The sequence below is a fragment of the Mesitornis unicolor genome, unplaced genomic scaffold (genome assembly GCF_000695765.1).
Source record: "Mesitornis unicolor isolate BGI_N332 unplaced genomic scaffold, ASM69576v1 scaffold1441, whole genome shotgun sequence".
Classification (NCBI taxonomy): Eukaryota; Metazoa; Chordata; class Aves; order Mesitornithiformes; family Mesitornithidae; genus Mesitornis; species Mesitornis unicolor.
Window position 1 is genome coordinate 44,048 of NW_010164247.1, and position 18,442 is coordinate 62,489.

The 18,442-nt window shown below is 40.1% G+C and overlaps 1 protein-coding gene across 1 annotated transcript in view; it reads left to right on the plus strand.

The window, feature by feature from the left end:
* LOC104548251 (nesprin-2-like) overlaps positions 1-18,442 on the plus strand; it is a gene marked incomplete at its 3' end in the record, with an annotated part of 64,341 nt that overhangs the window by 26,829 nt on the left and 19,070 nt on the right. The window contains exons 24-40 of the mRNA XM_010194221.1: positions 849-967; positions 1,643-1,766; positions 2,429-2,586; positions 3,031-3,178; positions 3,868-4,466; positions 5,345-5,524; positions 6,520-6,670; positions 8,838-8,996; positions 9,689-9,850; positions 12,245-12,346; positions 13,681-13,881; positions 14,864-15,029; positions 15,796-15,908; positions 16,683-16,885; positions 17,258-17,377; positions 17,479-17,767; positions 18,339-18,442. The exon at positions 18,339-18,442 is cut by the window's right edge and continues 87 nt beyond it. Of these exons, the coding sequence (XP_010192523.1) occupies positions 849-967; positions 1,643-1,766; positions 2,429-2,586; positions 3,031-3,178; positions 3,868-4,466; positions 5,345-5,524; positions 6,520-6,670; positions 8,838-8,996; positions 9,689-9,850; positions 12,245-12,346; positions 13,681-13,881; positions 14,864-15,029; positions 15,796-15,908; positions 16,683-16,885; positions 17,258-17,377; positions 17,479-17,767; positions 18,339-18,442 (3,098 nt within the window). The remainder of the gene's footprint in view (positions 1-848; positions 968-1,642; positions 1,767-2,428; positions 2,587-3,030; positions 3,179-3,867; positions 4,467-5,344; positions 5,525-6,519; positions 6,671-8,837; positions 8,997-9,688; positions 9,851-12,244; positions 12,347-13,680; positions 13,882-14,863; positions 15,030-15,795; positions 15,909-16,682; positions 16,886-17,257; positions 17,378-17,478; positions 17,768-18,338) is intronic.

Genomic DNA, 18,442 nt, shown 5'->3' on the forward strand with positions numbered 1-18,442 from the left:
TCACGTATGAAGCTGTGTTCAAGTGCAAATCCCCCACAGCATCCCAGAAATTTGAACAAGTTTCAAAGGACAGAGAGAGGAAAAATTGTGAGGAGTTGGAGGCATTTGCTTTTGAAAATCATAGGGAAAAGCAGAACATACGTAACTTCTTAGAAATAATTTCAGAGAGAGAAGATACTGCCGTTCATCATTTGGATGCCACAGAAGATGTCTCATTTAGGATGAACATTGTTGCAAGTAAGGCTGCAGACAGCTCATCCCACAGCCTCCAGAGTGGTGATTTATAGGAAGGGACCTGTTGTATTTGTATGAAGTTTGAAGATATGTAGGAATTGGTTATTATCAAGGGAGATCGCTTGTAAGGCTGCTAATATTGTCCCTGATACAGCAGTGAAATCTGTTGTCTCATGGATAATGAAAGTATGAAGTGTATAACTACCATCAGCCAGCCTCAAACCGAGTAGTGTTTATCCTGGAATCAAGAGTGAGAGACATGCGAAGGCATCTGGTAGAAGCAGCCTGACAAAAGCTGCGGAAGAACGGTGCCTTGTGGATGCCCAAGGATGTCCATGGAACTGCCACAAAAATGTGCAGAAGCGGTTTGTGGTTGACAGAGACTCAGTGTCAGTGGAAGGAATGGATGGCCTGGCTGCAAGTTTTCAAAAATTTGCTCTTTTGATCCGTGATTGAGTTTAAACACATCTTGTATTGATGGATGGTGTCTCTCATCTCCTCTGGGACACAGGAAGCAATTGCTCCTTTCGGGAGTTCACAGTCTGTTAGTCTTCCTTGTGTATTGGCACAGCATGATGTAAAGATCACTGCTACCTTTTTTTACCTTTACTTAGAGGTCAAGAACTGCTGCAGATACAGTTCTGGAACCAGATGTGAAACACCACAATGGAGAAAGTTGTGCAAATAAATGTGAGGAAGACAGTGATTTGCCCATACCAGCTATGTTAGAGAGGTAATTTTTAAAGGATAAAATGCATGTATATTCAGACATTATACAATGCTAGACATTCATAAATCAATTGAATACATTAAACGTAGGGTTCACTCTTGTTCTGTACAATTCTCTTCTTGTTCTACTACAGTTTACTTAATATTGCTCAATATTGATAATATTGCTTGGTATCGCTTAATATTGATAAGGAAGCACTGTAGTAGCTAAATGCTTCAAACATTACAATTTTGTAGTAAGAACCCGTAGAACTATGAAACATTTTCTTCCGCTCTTTTCTTGGGCCAGAAAAATCTGTATCTGCTTTACTAATAAGACTGACTAATAAGTCACAGTTGGACTTGATGATCCTAAAGGTCGTTTCCAACCACAATGATTCTATGAAATAAAAAATGTGCCAAAATTTTAAAGAACTGACATTTTTACATTCATAAAACTGAATTTAGAGAATGCATTCATAGTTGAAAATTAGCCAAGTGAGCAATTTCTCAGCTCTTGTATGCATTGCTCATTTATGCCTATTCATTTGGGACTTAGGTAAAAATACGCATTTGCAATCAGCCAAAAATGTGTTTATTTACACGATAACCTATTATGGGTCAGCAAGTCCCATACCCTGCCATGTTCCATTAAATTAGCAGTAATATTCTCTCTAAAAGTGACTGCATCTTTCTTCAGCTATAACGTACAAAGAAGTAACCTGGAGGAACTTCTACAAATCAGCAGAGATAAAGTAGCTTCTGGCTTTACTGATGAAATAAAAGGCACTTCATGTCTTCAGAATAAGCTGCTTGAACTACAGGTAAGTATTCATCTTTTAAAATCGTAAGTGGTGCCTAAATTGTTATTTACTCATTGAGAACCTTCACCTCTGTGTTACGTGTATTGTCAAGGGAAAAGGAGCATCCTTACAACCAGGCTTATTAGAAGTAGAAGGGAAATGAAGGGTTCAGCATTCAGCAGAATCAAAGAGTCTCAGATTGGTTTGGGTTGGAAGGGACCTTAAAGATCATCTTGTCCAACCTCTGTTGCCCTGGGCAGGGACACCTTCCACTAGTCCAGGTTGCTTAAAGCCCCATGCAACCTGGCCTTGAACATTTCCAGCTGCAGCTGGAAATTATCTGCAGCTTCTCTGGGCATCCTTTCCAGGGCCTCACCGCCCAGTAGAGATATTTTCCTTTCATTCTCATAATAAAAAGGGCTGAACCATATTTATTGAATATTTTATAAAATGTAGCCAAGGCATATATCTGACATGGAAATTTTCATCATAAAAAGTTGGTAGAGATTTGCATGCAGCTAAAAATGGAGTCTTAAGGAAAAAGAAAGCAACAGAGATACTCTTACTTTCAAGTGATGTCTTCCCTTTTTCTGCAGAGACCTGTGATTGTAATTTTATGAACTGTCCAGACCATTAGGAAATACAGTATCATATTAATGCAATTAATGCTGTATATCTTTTAGGAGATAGAGAGTGCAATAAATTCTGGTTGGACACAATTGGAAAACATCTCATCTGCCCTAGAAAACCTTGTGGATGAAAAGCAGCAGGCTGCTATTTCTGATACAGAAAACAAACTAAAAGGAGAATGGAAAGAGCTTCAGGATATTATAAGTACCAGGTATAAAATAACAATTCATTATATTAGCTAAGGAATAGTTCATTGTAACTAATTTGCATATTGTGAAGGGAATAGTGTGCATTACAGAAAACACCTGCACGTTTTTATCTTTTTTTAAAATTGCATAAAATTAATTACGTTTAGTTCACGTGTACATCGCAGACAGTGTAAATGTCTCCAAGAAGCACACAGCCAGATCTTTGCAACATCACTGTGCAGTATTCCCAAGTTTACTGTTATTTCCTTTAATCTTTTGGTTAAATTCACTGAGATTCACACTACTTTTTTATTAATCAGTGGGAAAACTCCTTTGACCTCAGGAGGAGGAGGATTAGATCTATTAGACAGGCAATTACATTATATTTGTGGCTTTTTGTGCTGTAAGGGGTTGAGTGTCTTTTCTTGCTCACTTTCCCAGTTCATGCTTTGTTTTCTTTCTTGCAGAACAAACTCCTTAAGGACTGCTTTGGAAATTGTTTTGCCAATAGAAAATGAATCCAATCTTCTATGCGAATTAGATCAGCGGCTGAATAAAAAGGACATCCAGCAGTTTAATCTGATGAATAGCACTCTTGCTTATAGGGAACTAAAGGTAAGAGGAAATGCTGAGATCACACCCTAGCCAGAGTAGTTTTTAATATGTCCAGGAACTAGAGAACCTAATGGGATTTTCACTTGGGAGTTTGGGACTGCTCACAAGGTTTCCCAAGCTTTCTGAAATCTATAATCTATGTCAACATTAAAATGTAAACATCCTTCATTTTAAATGTCGTTCCCACCTGGCTTTGTATCACTTTGTGAATTCCTGCACATAATGTATTTTTTTGTGAGCTAAACTAAGCTGCCTTGTGTCATAGCTGCTTAGGCATCTGTGCACCCCCCCGGGTGGTTCTGGAAGCTCTGCGTGTATGTAATAGCTTGTTCACCTCCTGCTGATATCTTATGTCTAGGCTCTGGTCTGCCTGTTAGGCAGGGTGACTATTGCTTTGTTCTTGACATGCACTCCAAGCTGAACACACCCAACTCTGCAGAACTGAAAGTTTACGTTTGTCTGCCCTTGGCTCTCGAGCTAAGCAGGGTTTAGGTCTCTGAAGCTGTGGGGCAGAGAGCATGGGCAATCTCTGTCTAAGATCGCTTTTTTTGGTTTTCTTTCTTAACTACTCTGTTTAGCATACTTACTTTAGTGCAAGTATAATTTGTTTTTCAGTCATAGGTTCAGCTTGAATGCGAGATTCGGCTTTTCTTTCGCTTGCTGACACTGTTGGTCATTCTCAATTTCAGGAGTTACAGAGATCCATATTAAATCAGATTGAAGTATGCAAACAACTGGAACACCTAGATAGTTCAGCAAGAGATGAATTCAATCCAATAGATCTGCAAGCTGCAAGTAAAATTATGATTTACTATCAAAACCAGCTTGAAGAAATGAGCCATAAAATGCAGATCCGTGAGACAGTCCTTAAAGATCTGGAAGCTTTTATGGCCTCCTTGAGGAAGATTCAGTCTTCCATCAAATGTCTCACAGATCCCTCAGGTCAACCCAAAATACAGGAAAAAGCATTGAGAGAGACTGCACAAGAAGTTTCTCACATGGCAGAAGAGGCTAAATGTTTGGATGAACGCTTGCTAACAGTTGGTATCTGTTTGGAAGATGCTGAATGTGGAAGAAAGACTTGCTGTGAAAACCTTGTTCTGACTTTATCTGAAGAGCTGAATGCAACCTATGATCCCTCTAGTGAGCAGGTGCTTTCAGAGGAAAAAGACTTATACGAGATTTTTTCCACAAAAAATGGTGAACTCCTTAAAAACATTCAGGATCTACGTGACAGAATTAACAAGATAGGCTTGAAGGATCCAACAATTCCCGCTATTCAACAGAGGTGAATTCTTTTTTTAAGGCTCTTTTAACTTCATTATTTCAGTGAACTCAGAGGGCCTGTGGCTCCTTCGCAGTAGAGCACCAACCTGGATGTGTCTTGAAGCATCTGTGGAGCATTGAAAGAAGCTGTGAACTTCTATTTCATTCATTCCATCACAGCCCAAATAAGGAAGCCCTCTCAGTTTTTTCTTTTCTTTTAAACTCCGTGTATGTGTTTGAAGCAGAATTGATGAAGACAAAATAGGAGGAGGTTTGATTGTTACGATCTTAGTTTTCATTAAGTAGACTGTCAAACAGGGAGACGGGTCTTCTTGCTGGCCACTGATGAGTGTGATCTGACACTCTGCAGTGTAGAAGCCTTGTGTTATTTTACACAGCCCGAGAAAGCCAATAACATGAGTTGTATGTCTCTGGTTCTGTTCAAGAGGAGCTCTCTGCAGCCTTGCAAAGGATGAATAAACAATTCATTAATATTTATGCAGAGGGGAAAAAGGAGGCGAGAGGAGTGTGTAAGCTGTAACAGTTTTTTAAGTTGTGAAATCCCATACTATGGCATAGCTTCCTTCCTTAGACCGTATTTTAAGATAGCCAGAATGCACTTACCCTGTAATACAAAATAATTCACGATGTTCATACAGACCCTATTGGTGTTTAGGATGGATTACTTTCTCAGAGGGCTTAGGTCAACATAACTCTTCTGAAGAACTGTGTCAAATTACAAGATCTCAAGATCAAATTAGACTTTTTATGATGTCATTTAATATAGTCAGTATGTACAGTTCAGGATGAATGTCTGGGGAACTTTATAATTACACTGGAGAAAAAAAAATCAAAAATTTATTTTAATATGAGGCTGTATTTCATTTTTTTCTAATAAAGGATAAAATCGTTAATGGAATTGGAAAAGGAATTGGATTGTGCTGCTCTTGAAATGAAACCTATGCGAGAAATTGCTAATAAGCTCCCACAGATCAAGGAGGAAAAAGCAGGGGAAGCAGATGAACAGTGCGGACTTACGGAAAGGCTATGGGAGGATACTAAACTCTTGCTTGCTGAATGGTGAGGAGAAAAGCTACATTTTAAAGTAGTATTGTACAAGTAAGAAGTTTGCTTGCAAAATGAAACAGCAAAAAAGCCTTAGACCATACTTTAACACAAATGAAATACTGGTACAGTAGCAAACGTTACTGTCATGATGCCATAAACTATCATAAAGCCAAGAATTGCACATAGAGGTTTGCAGCCAAAGCTCTTGAGTTTTATCTGGTTTTAAGACATCACAGTCCCATCATTAGCAGGTATGCAGTGATGTCTTGGACTTAGTTGGTATCCAGAAGAAAAGCCTGTCTGCTGCCGGCAGTGATGTGTCTTCTGTATTTGCTGTACATTTTGTGCCAGCACATTCAAAAGGAAAAGTCATTTTGAAACAAATGGAAGAAGACAGAGTATCTTTAATGCAGGATAAGACTAAAGGAACTTGGTTCAATAAGCTTGAGAGCGTGAGGACTGGGAAAGGCTATGATTGATGACCTGGGGCACCCGTCGTTCTCTTATGGTTTTTAAAGGTGCTTTTACGATTTGCATGGACTGACATAGTTCTGGTTAATCCTCTTGGCCTGCATGGGTGTCAGAGGCAGTAATCTGATTTCATATTTCCCTGCAGGCTGGGCTAAGGTGGGATTTCCCACTGGCCACCGCCCAAACTGTTCTGGTACCTGCTGCACATTTTGTATTTCCATTTACTGGTGGCTGAGCTCACCTTTCAGGTGGAGAGTACCATTTAAACCTGAACTGCCCGGGTCACATCATGGTTAAATTTGAGTCAGAGGCATTATATGGTGAAGGGCATTTCTGATTCCAAGAACTGCCCAAATACCACACCAGGTATCACACAGTATTGCAGAGTTTAAGACTGGTCCAGTTTACCCCCACTTTTCTCTCTTCCAAACATCGTAGTCAAACCTCCCACATGTTTGAATATAGAAGAAAGCAGACAAGAGGTTGAGGCTGCTGTTTTATGCTTAGGCCATAAATAATACATCTCTTTTTAATAGCCAGGAGCAGTGTGCAAGGGCTCTGGAGCTCCTGAAGCAATATCAAAGCTGCAAAACTAGTCTGACTAGCATCATCCAGAAACAGGAGATTGTCCTTTCACAGCAAACTTCGTACATGGGGAAGGAGAATTTGAACAGACTTATAACAAAGGTGAGTAACAGAACTTACTGAAAAGGAAAGAGAAGCCTTTCCTAAGAGCATTTGAGTGTTGAGTTGCCCTTGCACACCCAGCCTGCAGGGCAAATGTTAAGACTTTGCTTTCACTTTGGCTTCCAAAATACATTTAGGGTCTGTACTCTGGTTTTGTTTCAAATCGATGTCTAGTTTTGCTTAGTGAATCAAGGTCTTGTTAAATGGGATGGATTTTTAAAAAAGTTAACAAAACCAAACAAACCAAGCCCATAGAAAAACTATCATCTAATATGAAAATAAGATGAAATCCTGTCCTATCAAAAACACAGGTTGAAATCAGCCATATTCACCCATACCCTTAAGAATATTTCTGTATCTTCTACCAAGTTAAAAACCTTCCAGGGAGCAGTTTGTAAATATACAAAAGTAGCAAATGAATCTGTTACTAAGAAGATACTTTAAAATGTTGTCCGACTTAAAGCAGAAATAATACGTCATGTAGCGCCTTGGGGCTGCTTATTTCTTTGCTGTTGCTGTAGATTATAACCAAGAATTTAGATCCATATCCTGTCCTTGTTCGTGTCCCTGGGTCCCAGGCAGGGCTGCGTGGTTTGTCTGCGCTGTGCAGTGCTGTGCAGAGATCTTCTGCTGGCCCTGAGCAAGCAGGAGCAGGAACACAGTATTTCCTTGAGCTGGGTACATTTTCAGCGTGAATCTCTGCCCTCATGCTGAGCTTGCAGACCAAACTATGTTGCAGTTACAAGCTGTAACAACGTGGTTTGGTATTTCTTCTCTCACTTCTCCCATATTACAAACCTACTTACAAGACAGATCTTCTGTATAAGATCCTTGCCCTCTGTAACCAACATTTGCTCCATGCTGCCTTTGGTAGGGGTTAAACATTTGCAGTAGCTTTTGCATTAGCTGATGAGACTGAGTGAGCTGGACAACCCCTCGTTTAGCTTTAAGTTTATCACTTTTCCAGACAAAAGTGCGACAGCCAGCTTCATGCTTCCCGTCTAAATGAGTACAACAACTGGACATGGTGTTCCATGGCTAATGGATGAATGAACAGCAGCATGTCCATCACAACCGTTTTACTGTACAGGTTTCACATTTCCTGGCTGGGTTATAAAACAGCTTGTTCAGGTCATATTTTTAGGCTTTCTGATGAAGCATCACTCCTGTCATTGGGGAACATTTACTCTCGGGCAGTGGCTGGGATGGTTAAATTTAAGAAGGGATGTAAGCAGTTTCCTCCCTTGGGCAGTGGGATGGAGTCCATGTGTGCCACCCCTGCCTTCAGCTGAGGCAGGGTCTTTTCTTGGTTTCACCAGCCCGCAATAGCTGTGGCACAGTGCAAGGCATGTCCTCGAGCGCTGGTGATTTGTTACTTATATGAAATAATAGCAGTGTTAATAATAACGTTGTTCTGGTTTGTGAGTGCTGCTCTAACATCCCTCCCCTTGTCTCGGTGGCTGGCAGTATCTATATGGGAAGATGTAATGCTTGACTCGCGAAAACAAGGAGAGCTTTTAATATCAAATTGCCTAACACTAGAGGTCAGTGTTTCTTTTCCAGTGAGCTTACATGTTGTTTGTAAACACTGCCATTACAGTTAAGGACAAAGAAGCGGTCTAGTGCTTAAATAGAAAGTAGGAAAAAAGGACATTTCCGTTTCTGACAATGGCTATGTTTAAGTAGGATTTAAGCTATTTTTTTGAAGTAGTTCAAATCCTGGGGATCAGAATGCCGGGTTATATTTTTTAGAGTTGTAATAGGATCTCAGACGATTATTATGCCGCGCATTGTTTATTTCTGTGACTGAGGGTCTATGTATGGATGTACAGTCCTCTTGGATCTTGTGATTATAACTGTCGAAGCAAATTGTAGTTCTGGCTCTCCTAGTCAGAAATGTATTGTCTGTAGTTCCCACTCAGCTGTTTTGCAGCCAATAGCAGAATGATATGGATTTCTAACAGGGAACTGTTCCTATCAGCATGACGGGGATATAACAACACAGGATACATTCCTAGTCTCATCATATTACAGAAAATAGATTATTTTGTGTAATGCTGTTATTTCTCTACGCTAAAAAAACCCAGCTCATCAGTGAAAAACATCTTGCTGCATAAGCAGTCATAAGTAAACATGCTCATAAATATCCGTTCGTTCTTTTTCACAGATTGAAGAGGCAAAAGAGGAATTTAATGATCACTCTGAAGATGTAGACAAAATAAATCAGATCTGCAAAAACCTTCAATTCCAGCTCAACAAAATGAGAAGCTTTGAGGAGCCTCCGTTCGAGAACGAGGCTAACATCATTGTGGACAGATGGCTGGATGTATGTAAAAAGTAAATTATCAGGGTGGTCTTATCTGTTATGCATTATAGTAATTGATTCTGACGCGTGTGTAATATTTGGAATAAATTAAGTGCAATATGGCAAAGATCCTTAAGAGGTAAATCCAAGTGTTTTCCAGAACAAAGCTTGCAGAGCGTCTATTGGTGTAACGTTTCTGATTTCTCAGGTAGTTTATATCCTGAGTACAGTGCAGTACGTAATTCTAGGAAATGGAAAGGCAATATTTGTGCTTTCCACATGAATCTGTAAGCTTCCATAACAACTTCTGCGGATTTAGACTTTGGAGACAATCTGGAGAATTACAGCGCTGGTGCTTTTGGTGAGAAATGTTTGCCACTGTCGATGTAAGCAGCACATCAATACTGAGATTAGATGGTATTTACTGAGAGTAGATAAACATTAATGAGCAAGGCTCCTTCCTAAACCTGCCTTAAAACTGGCAAGCTGCTGTTGTGATTGGTATGTTTGGCGACATGTGTGGCAGGGATTTAAATATCTTCTCCATGACCAGTTCACTGTGAAGACACATGAGATTTTTTTCCGTTTGCTGCACTTGTTGTTTTTGTAGGTGGTTTCATCTTGCTCAGATTTTATTATGCCGCCTTTGCTTTTAGAGTATAACTCATTTTTTTAAATCTGTGTGTGTTTTCTGTATTTAAATCTCATGGTAGATCAATGAAAAGACTGAAAACTACTGTGATAATTTGGGAAGAGCTCAGGCCTTGTGGGACAAACTTCTTAATTTATCTGGCACTATCAACGCTTGGGCAAATGCAGAACTCAAGAACGCAGAAGGCCGTTGTCTGACTGAAGAGGACCTTACGCAGCTGAAGGTAATGTGAATGGAAATTTTTACCCTTACCTTACAGTATAGTGATACAGACTTTGGACTATGAACATGGACATCACATAGAAATATCAACACCGTAAAAGCAGAGGAAGTTATAACATTTGCAATTGTATCTGCATTTCACTGAGGATATTGCATAATTTATCAGGGATGCAGGTCTTGGAAACTGATAAATAGCATAGATGTGTGCTAAATTGTTCTAAATTAATGCAACGCTGCGAGTGCTGCTTTAGACTACAAAAGCCACCTCATTCTTTTATGTTATAAAAACACACAGCAAAGAGAAGGCCTGGAAAGCTTGAAGTCTAGACTACAGTGGTGCACATATTTTCTTGTGAGAAGAAAGGGAAGAGAGTATGTATAGGCTAATGATTACTTTTCTGGTTAGAAGCTGCCTATCAGTGAAAAGGTACTGGAGCCTCAGAAATGGCTGGGCAATGCACAGTGCAAGAAGAGGTTGCAGAGGTGGCTCGTTTGCTCCTGCAACCCTTGTCCCGCTGTGCTCCCCAGTGTAACTTACTGCAGCATTAACAGTGCCTGGCTGCCAAGGGTCTCCAGGGGCTGCACACAGGCAGGCACCAGCAGAGCCTGGGCTGCCCGTGCCCCTTTCACAGAGGTTATAGCATTAACTCTTGGTACCAGGGTGCAGTTAGGTGTAAAAACACACGCACTAGCTCTGTGCCATTGAAAAGCCTCACATATGGGGGTAAATACTTTAATTTCTGTCTTTAGGGCCATAATTGACCAGCTGTACTGCTCAGTTGTGGTTATAGGCCGTATCTGCTAAACAAAAATAATTACCTGCTTGAGTAGGGTTGAGACATAAATATATCCAATATCCACTTGTTTGAAAACATGCAGGCAGTTTTTTCTCAGTGTTTACGTGCTACACATGCCCTGTTTTTTATTATGCTTGTTTGCAGCATTACTGCTACTGTTAGCACTGCTCATTTGTTTTAATTTGCAGAGCAGTAAAAAGCCAAGGTGTTCTTTGTATCTGGATCTGCCCAGTGAAACAGTAGTATACACACCGTGTGGAGGTGGACGTTTTGTCACACTATTATTGCCTTTACCGTTGTATTGTTAGAATTTACCTGGGGTAGCTCAGGTCTCTGAGGGCTCCAGTAAAAGTGCACCAGCTGGAAACCGCATTTAAAGAGCCATTTACCTGAAAGCTGCCTAAGCCTGGCATGATGTGGCCTGATGCTTAGGAAGGGCTGTGCTGGAGGTGGCTGCACTAAGGTTACTCCACCTCTCCTATGCGAGAGGATAATTCTCAAAAGAGAGGGGAGGAGAGGACAAGCGAGGGAGAAAACCTGTTTCCCATGAGCGACTGTAAAAGCAGAATAGGAGAGAAAACTGAACTCAGTGCACCAGTATTTTTGTAAGATGATTTAAAGTGCAGAGGGTGTTAGGTTCATTTATCAATTTATTAATATTTCTTTTGTTGTTGATCCTGAAACATCTCTACATTAATGTTAGCTACAAAAAGAACGCCGACTGTGTATCGTGCTACATAGGGCTGAAACCCAGGATCCTTTGTGACTGCCCAGCAAAGCACCGGTGCGTGTGCTTTCAAGAAGCCTGTCACAAAAGAACAGAGTAATGACTTATTTGACTGCATATTTAAAGATAATTTCAGCATAAATAATGTGAGAGAAGTTCTGCTTTCCCCTGTAGCCAGTATGCAAATAGGAACTGCAGCATGTGGATGGGTTTTGATGGTTGCTTGTACGGAGACTGCAAAGGAATGCTTTGTCTTGAGGGAGTTTAGAATATAGTTTTGGGAATATGAGACGATGTTGACTACTTTAGATTGTTCCTGTTTCATATGTTTAAGCTAGTACTTTACTTTCACATTACTGGCTTGTTTCAAAGTCCGTTCAAATAAGTAGAGGTCTTTTCATATACAAAGGTTTTACATTTGAAAAGCGTTTACAGCATGTGTTGTATTTTACCACATTCCTATCAAAGTGCATCATCAGGATGCCAATTCTTCACTTTAAGTCTACAACATCTGAGAATATCCCTTTTTAATAGAAGCAACAAGAAAATACAAAACTAAGATTATTTTCCAGCAATTTTACTTGGGCTAATATGGAAGTAAAACAATAAAGATTGTTAAATTTATGCTAGATTTGCGTTAACAAATTTTTTGCATTAACAACTCTGTTTTGCCTGAGAAACGTAGTGTGTTTCTGACTCTAATACAAAAAAAAGTCTAAATAGCTAAAATGAAAATCAGGAAATGGACCAGTTGTGGGAGCTCTATGTGCCAAAATGCAGCATCAGAATATTAGTAATACAATTTTCTAACAGAAACATGAAATTTAACTTTGGGGGAAACACAGTTACTGATATGTTTTTCCACCTTTAGGCATGCATACGAGTCCAAGAGCAGAAACTCCAGAAATTTGACAACACAGTGGCTGAGATAGAAGAACTCCTGAATAGTAATGAGCCTCCACTGGAGCTACAGGTACGAAGAAGCTTTTACAGCTAATACACCAGTAGTTGCTACTGCAGCCCTGCTTCTAGTATCGTCTTTGCCACAGCCATGTCTTGATTTGACTTAAATCTACCCAAAAAGAAGAATTGGAGGCATTTTGTTGGCTATTAGCAGTGACATTTCATTTGCTGTCTTTTTCAGGCTGTCAGAACCAAACCTGACGTTTTAAACACAAAGGCCTTTCTCAGCCCTGTGCCTTGTAGGATCTTAGACTTGATCCAACTGCTGGAAGAGGCCAATGTCAGGAATATCTGGCTTTTAGCTATTGGCCAAGAACAAAGCACAGTGAACCTCGTCATCCCTCTGGGGATCCCAGCAACTCAGCCTACCCACTGGCTATTTTAAACTGTACCTTTACCTTGATATGGCCCAATGTAGCTTGGCAGTATGTAGCTATTTGTGTAACGTGGTTTTTACTGTGGTGATTTCCTTTGGAATATCACAAGGAAATCTTAATATTTTTGTGTTAGCTTCACACAGCAAAGAATAATTCCTTCTCCACTGTTTGAGACCACCTTAGCCTACCTTGATCCTATACCAGTCCCCTAAGCATACACTCCCAGTCTGAGTTAGATGCACCTTGAGCTCGACCTGGGTTGGCTATTTTTGTGTTATCCTCAGCAGACAGTGGACTCAGAGGAGTTTCACTGAGTAAAGTGTTCTAAGGAGCTTAGGAAAGGACTCAGCAACCTGGTACTGTGGACACTGTGCCCCTGGGAGCACCAGACATCCTGAGCCCCCTGGGGTGGTGTTTCAGCGTGTGGCCATGATCCCATTGGGTTGCTGTCTCATGCAGATCTGCACAAGCCTTAAGGATAAGGTTGAGGACCTGTTGCGCCTTAGTGACTAGTTTCAAGCCATAGCTCACCATCTCCCTGCTGTCCTTGCCTGTTTTTTGGATTGGTGAGGGGAATTTTCCCCAGCGGGATCACTGCAGGCAGATTTGTTACAGAGAGAGCTGGCACCCTCTTTTTTGTGGTAGCCGAAATGCATGTAAGGCCTTTATCCAGCTCAGAGTAGACACTGGAGTAGACTGACTAATAAATTTGTTAGTAAAGCAGCACCAGTAAATGCATTGCTAATAAAGATGAACTGAGATCATTCCTCCTCAGAAAAGCAGGACCTAAAAACACTATTATTTTTCAATTTGTGGAGTGGGAGGGAAAGAAACTGGAACAAACCATGATTGGAACATCTGGACTTTAGATAATTTCATTGCTTTTCATGCCTGTTTTGGAGTTCTGTAATATTCTAGGAAATCAATCCACTATAATTTCTTACGTAAGTTTATTTCCACTTTTAAGGTCATCAGATCATCTGTTGTGCAAAAAATGGAGCTAATAAAAGAGCTCTTGTCAATGAAGCAAGGGAGCAGTGAACTCAGCGTGAATACAACAGAAATAAAAGGAGACCTTGATCTGGCCAAGACACAGATTGGAATGACTGAATCACTTTTAAAAGCTTTATCTCCTTCTGACACCTTAGAAATCTTTACTAAATTAGAGGTAGTGTGCCACAACCTACTACACATCTTCTATAATTTTCTTCATTATTTCTCTCCTGGGCAAGCCTTCATAAGTGTTTCTCCTGTGTGTGTTGTAAACTGCTAGAATAGCTCAAGTGAAGACCCTGGCTTGAATATTTCCTTAAGCTGCCAGAAACATGAAAGAAAAGCCTGTTTTCACGGGAAGTTGTCAGATGTAGTTAGTTAACCCTTGCAGCTATTGGAAATGGTTAGTGGTGGGCACAACACCAGTATACCACCCAAGATATCCTGAAAAAGTAGTGGGGGTGCAGGACTGTACCCTTTCCCAGACTGGGTAGTATGCAGACGTTGTCTTTGAGCCTGCCTGCAAGGGGAGCTCCCAGTAAGCAGTTTCAGCCGAATTTCCATCCTCTTTGCACCAGAGAGAGAGGTGAAGAAAGAGCTGCTTCCTGCTTGGAGGTTCAAGGCTGGCAAGATTTAAACCTCCTGTTGAGTGGACTATGCGCATTCTGGGTGTCAGACCATTGGCAGTGAAATCACAGGCGTTGGAAGAAAGATACAGCTTTTAATAAACTCTCCCTGCTGCCTCTAAGTTCTCTTTCAACCCACAAGGACATGACATATAGAGTAAGGCATTTAGGGGTGGAATGGTGCCTGTGGCAGCTAAGGCATTATAGCTTCCAGTACTATAACCTCTGAAACATACTGTGTTACTGTGCACTTCACCTGACCTATTCTGAATGGTGACGAAATGTGCATGAGTGACTGTATGTGTGATTATGTGTGCATACGGATGTATACACACTGCTCAAGGAGAGTTTAGTGCTTATTTCTACCTGTTGACTGCCTTGTTAGTGTCAATGTGCTTTAAGAAATTATTTTGACACATAGGCAGGACTAAACACTTTTGCAAAACTCTGCTCTGTACTAAGGCAGCTCTGTACAGTGAACTTCTGCTTGCACTTCAAAGTCTTAACACTTGTCCTTTTTTAAAACTCTAGGAGATACACCAGAAAATTCTGCAACAAGAGCACCATGTGACATTACTGCAAGAAGAGACGGATTGCCCTGACGTGGATGAATTAAATAAGCAGCTTAAATGTGTCACTGATTTGTTTAATAAGAAGAAACATGTGTTTCAAGATCATTTCATCGGTGTTTTGGACCGTAAGCAAATACATTTCATGTTTGTGTAGCTTTATAGGTTTGTACTGACCATCATGGTCACTTAAAGGTTATGCAATTAGTTTATTTTTATTTTGGTGTCTGAAATGGCTTCGATCTCTCAAACCACTTCAGGGTTCTGAACAAGATAAAGATTTGGATAAGGATGGGTTTTGATTCCAACAAGCTACTCAATCAGAAGCAAAATATATTGTTTCTAAGGTTTAAGGTTTTTTAAAACATATATAAAAGAAGTATAAAGCATAATTCAGGAACAAATGTCAGAACATTTCATTTAAAAATACAGAAATCAAACATTTTCATATTTTCCAGTCTTTGCTCATTTAATCATAGTTATGAGAATGAATAGCGTTATTAGTTACTGTTTTTTGGATGCAGACACAGGGTTGTGCACGTGTAGCAATAGACCCAAAGGCAGTCTTCTCTTCAAACAGATTTTGTTTAGTGTATGTGTGGAAATGGGAAAGGTTCCCGAGAGGCTAATCCAGGCCTCGTTTCCTGACACCGCTCTGTATAGCAGACTGTTGCCCACCAAGTGAACATCTACCTTTATTGTCAATTAATGCTGGGTAAAAAATAGCATGAATTGCAGTGTTTTCTGTGACATGGTCTGTAGTGGAAAGCAGCTTTTGACAGTAGCACTGAGAAATGTAATTACAAATTGTCTGAAATCTTCATGTTAAATAGGATTTTCTTTTACAGAATACAATTAATGAATAAAATTGGAAGGTATCTTTTTTTTTTTCAGGTCAGTGCAAGAATTTTAATGACTGGTTCAGTAGCACCCAGCTGTCTTTGAAGGACTGCTTTGACCCCTCAGATACAAAACCAGTACTGGAAGAAAGACTGCAGAGGTTAAAGGTAAAGAGTTAAAATGTTCTAATTTCAATTGCTGATTGTTCTTGAGGTTTCACTTTTTTACACAGGAGACTACTCTTGGGAGGAATTCACCTACAGTGGTTTTGTAACTTGAGGCTGAAAGAGCATTTCATGTAACTTGAAGCATTAGGACAGCAAGTGGAATGAAAATAAGACTTCGTTAAATGCTAAAAAAAATATCAGTGTTCAAGTTCAGATGTGGCTGGGCAAGTGAGAATACAGGACAGTAGTCAGTGACAGTCAGTGAGCCTTGACCAACTACTGCAGTGTGCAAAGAGGCAGAAAGTCAAATATGTAGAGAGGAAGATGAAATTCTGACCCTCATTGGACTCAAATGTGAAAACTTTGCACTCACTTTGTTGTAGGCGTATTTTCACTCTAAGTCAGACAGAATCAACAGAAAAAAGACGTAAAAGCTACAACATCTGCAAGAAGCAATCACAGAAAAGCGGCAGAAGAAGACATAGTGATGTGAGACTTGAGTGCTGCTTGCCTGTTTCTTCTGTGTGTATTTGTGCTGTAGAGAAGGAAATCCAAGTCGTCTACTTCATTTTCTCCTTATTTTACAAACAGCAACTTCGCCATTTACAAGTGGAATAGTCAGCAAACTGTGAATTAACATTCTTTTCCAGGAACTGGAATTGCTGAAGAAAATATTGGTGGAGATAACAGGAGCTGAAAAACTCTTGTAATATAAATATCTGTTATACAACAGCAGATTTGACAAATGCTTCTTGTGTTTGTGCTCTTATTCAGCACTTCCTGACATCTGAGGGCAAAGACAGAGATATCCAGGAGGTTAAAACTTTATTGAATAAAGTGAAGCATTACTTGCCCAAAGCAAGCGTTAACCACCTTAACAGCCGTGTGACAGATCAAGAAGCAGAACTTCAAAGATTGATCTCCAAATGTCAGAAATGGGAAAAGGAACTTGGTGCTTCTCTCCAGCAGCTCAGTAGGTAGGGAACTAATGTAGTATCTGACATTTTAATCAGAAGTGATATCAAATGATTCATTATTAAACAGCCATAGTGAATGGCAAACAACCCTGCTTTTTATTAAAGATGGTATTTTAATAAAGGGTAGTGACTGTTTTGTTGTATGCTTCATGTGTTTTCTCACTTCATAGCAGACTTAGTGTTATGCAGGAATATGTGTGTATGGGTAGTTTCAGTGACATGAACCAAGATACATAAAATTAAGCTTATGCTTAAAACTTTGCTTGATCAGGCGCACGATATTTATGTTACTTCTTCAGCAAAACACTGCTGTCGGGCTTGCCATGTAATGCCTCTCAGTATGACCTGTGTCTGTATTTATATTCTCTTTAGCCTTGAACAAAGCAGTGTGGTCTTGGAAGAATGGCTCACTGCTCAAGAAGAAAAACTAAAAGAGATCAAAAAAGATGAGACAGAACTTGAAAACTTCTATAAAACACTGTTAATGCAGAGGTATCATTTTCTCTGGTCTCTATCTAAGAACTGTCTTCTAAAGAAGGTCGCTCCATGTCGTTACAACAAATGGAAGTTTATTAATTTTTCATATTTTTCAGAAAACCATTTGACTCCATGGCTCAGCTAGCAGATTCCTTGAGGGAGGCTGGGCTGACGGAAGATGAAGCCGTTTTAGAAGCCAGTGATCTTATTAGTAGGTACCACACACTGATAACACGTGTAAGTGAAATGGCAGGGAATACTGAGAGGCTTCCGCTGGAAGAACAAAATTTTGAAGAACTTGCCCAGGACACTTCTTGCTGGATTAAAAAGCTCGAGGAAGCTGTTAATAACCTGAGTTCACAGGAAAGTGAGTTGCCAGCAGACCAAAGGATTAACCAGATAAAGGTATCGTGTTAAATAAATTCCTCTTCCATTTCACAGCTCATGCTAATATCAGGGAGGTGTTTTATGAGCCTTGTAAAATATGCTGTCACTGCTGATAGCCTGTGGTCGTGTGGCTTATCTGGAGAGGGGGAGTGTGTGTGCCGTTGTGCTGGCCTGCTGCACTGCCCAGGTGGGTCTCTCAGGCCCAGATACCTCCCTTCTCCAACTGCTTAGGAGACCTTCTAACAGTGTAGCCAGAGATGAGGATGCTGGGATTTACACCTTCCATTCTGTGGAAGAGGTTATATTGTGACAGATATCTCTCCTTAAGACTTGGTGCATATTTTATTTTGTCAGCACAATATTTGGTTTGCTGTGTAGAGAACAATTAACGAATCTCAGCCTCATTGTCCTAGACTTTCTAAAACTAGATGATCTATCTGTTTATGTATCAGTTATGTGATGTATTGAAAGGAGAATTCTTTTGTTGTGAACAGTTGTGTACAAAGTATGAAAAAACCCATTTATTACCTTTTATTCTGTAACCAAAAATAGTTGTATATGTGCTGCTTCTGCTTCTTGTCTAATACAGGAAATCAGAGCTCTCAGAGATTCAGGAGAGGCCAAAATACAGAACATGATAGCTCTAGGAGAAACTTTAATGAGAAATGAGAAAATTCAGAAGCCGGTGGGTCA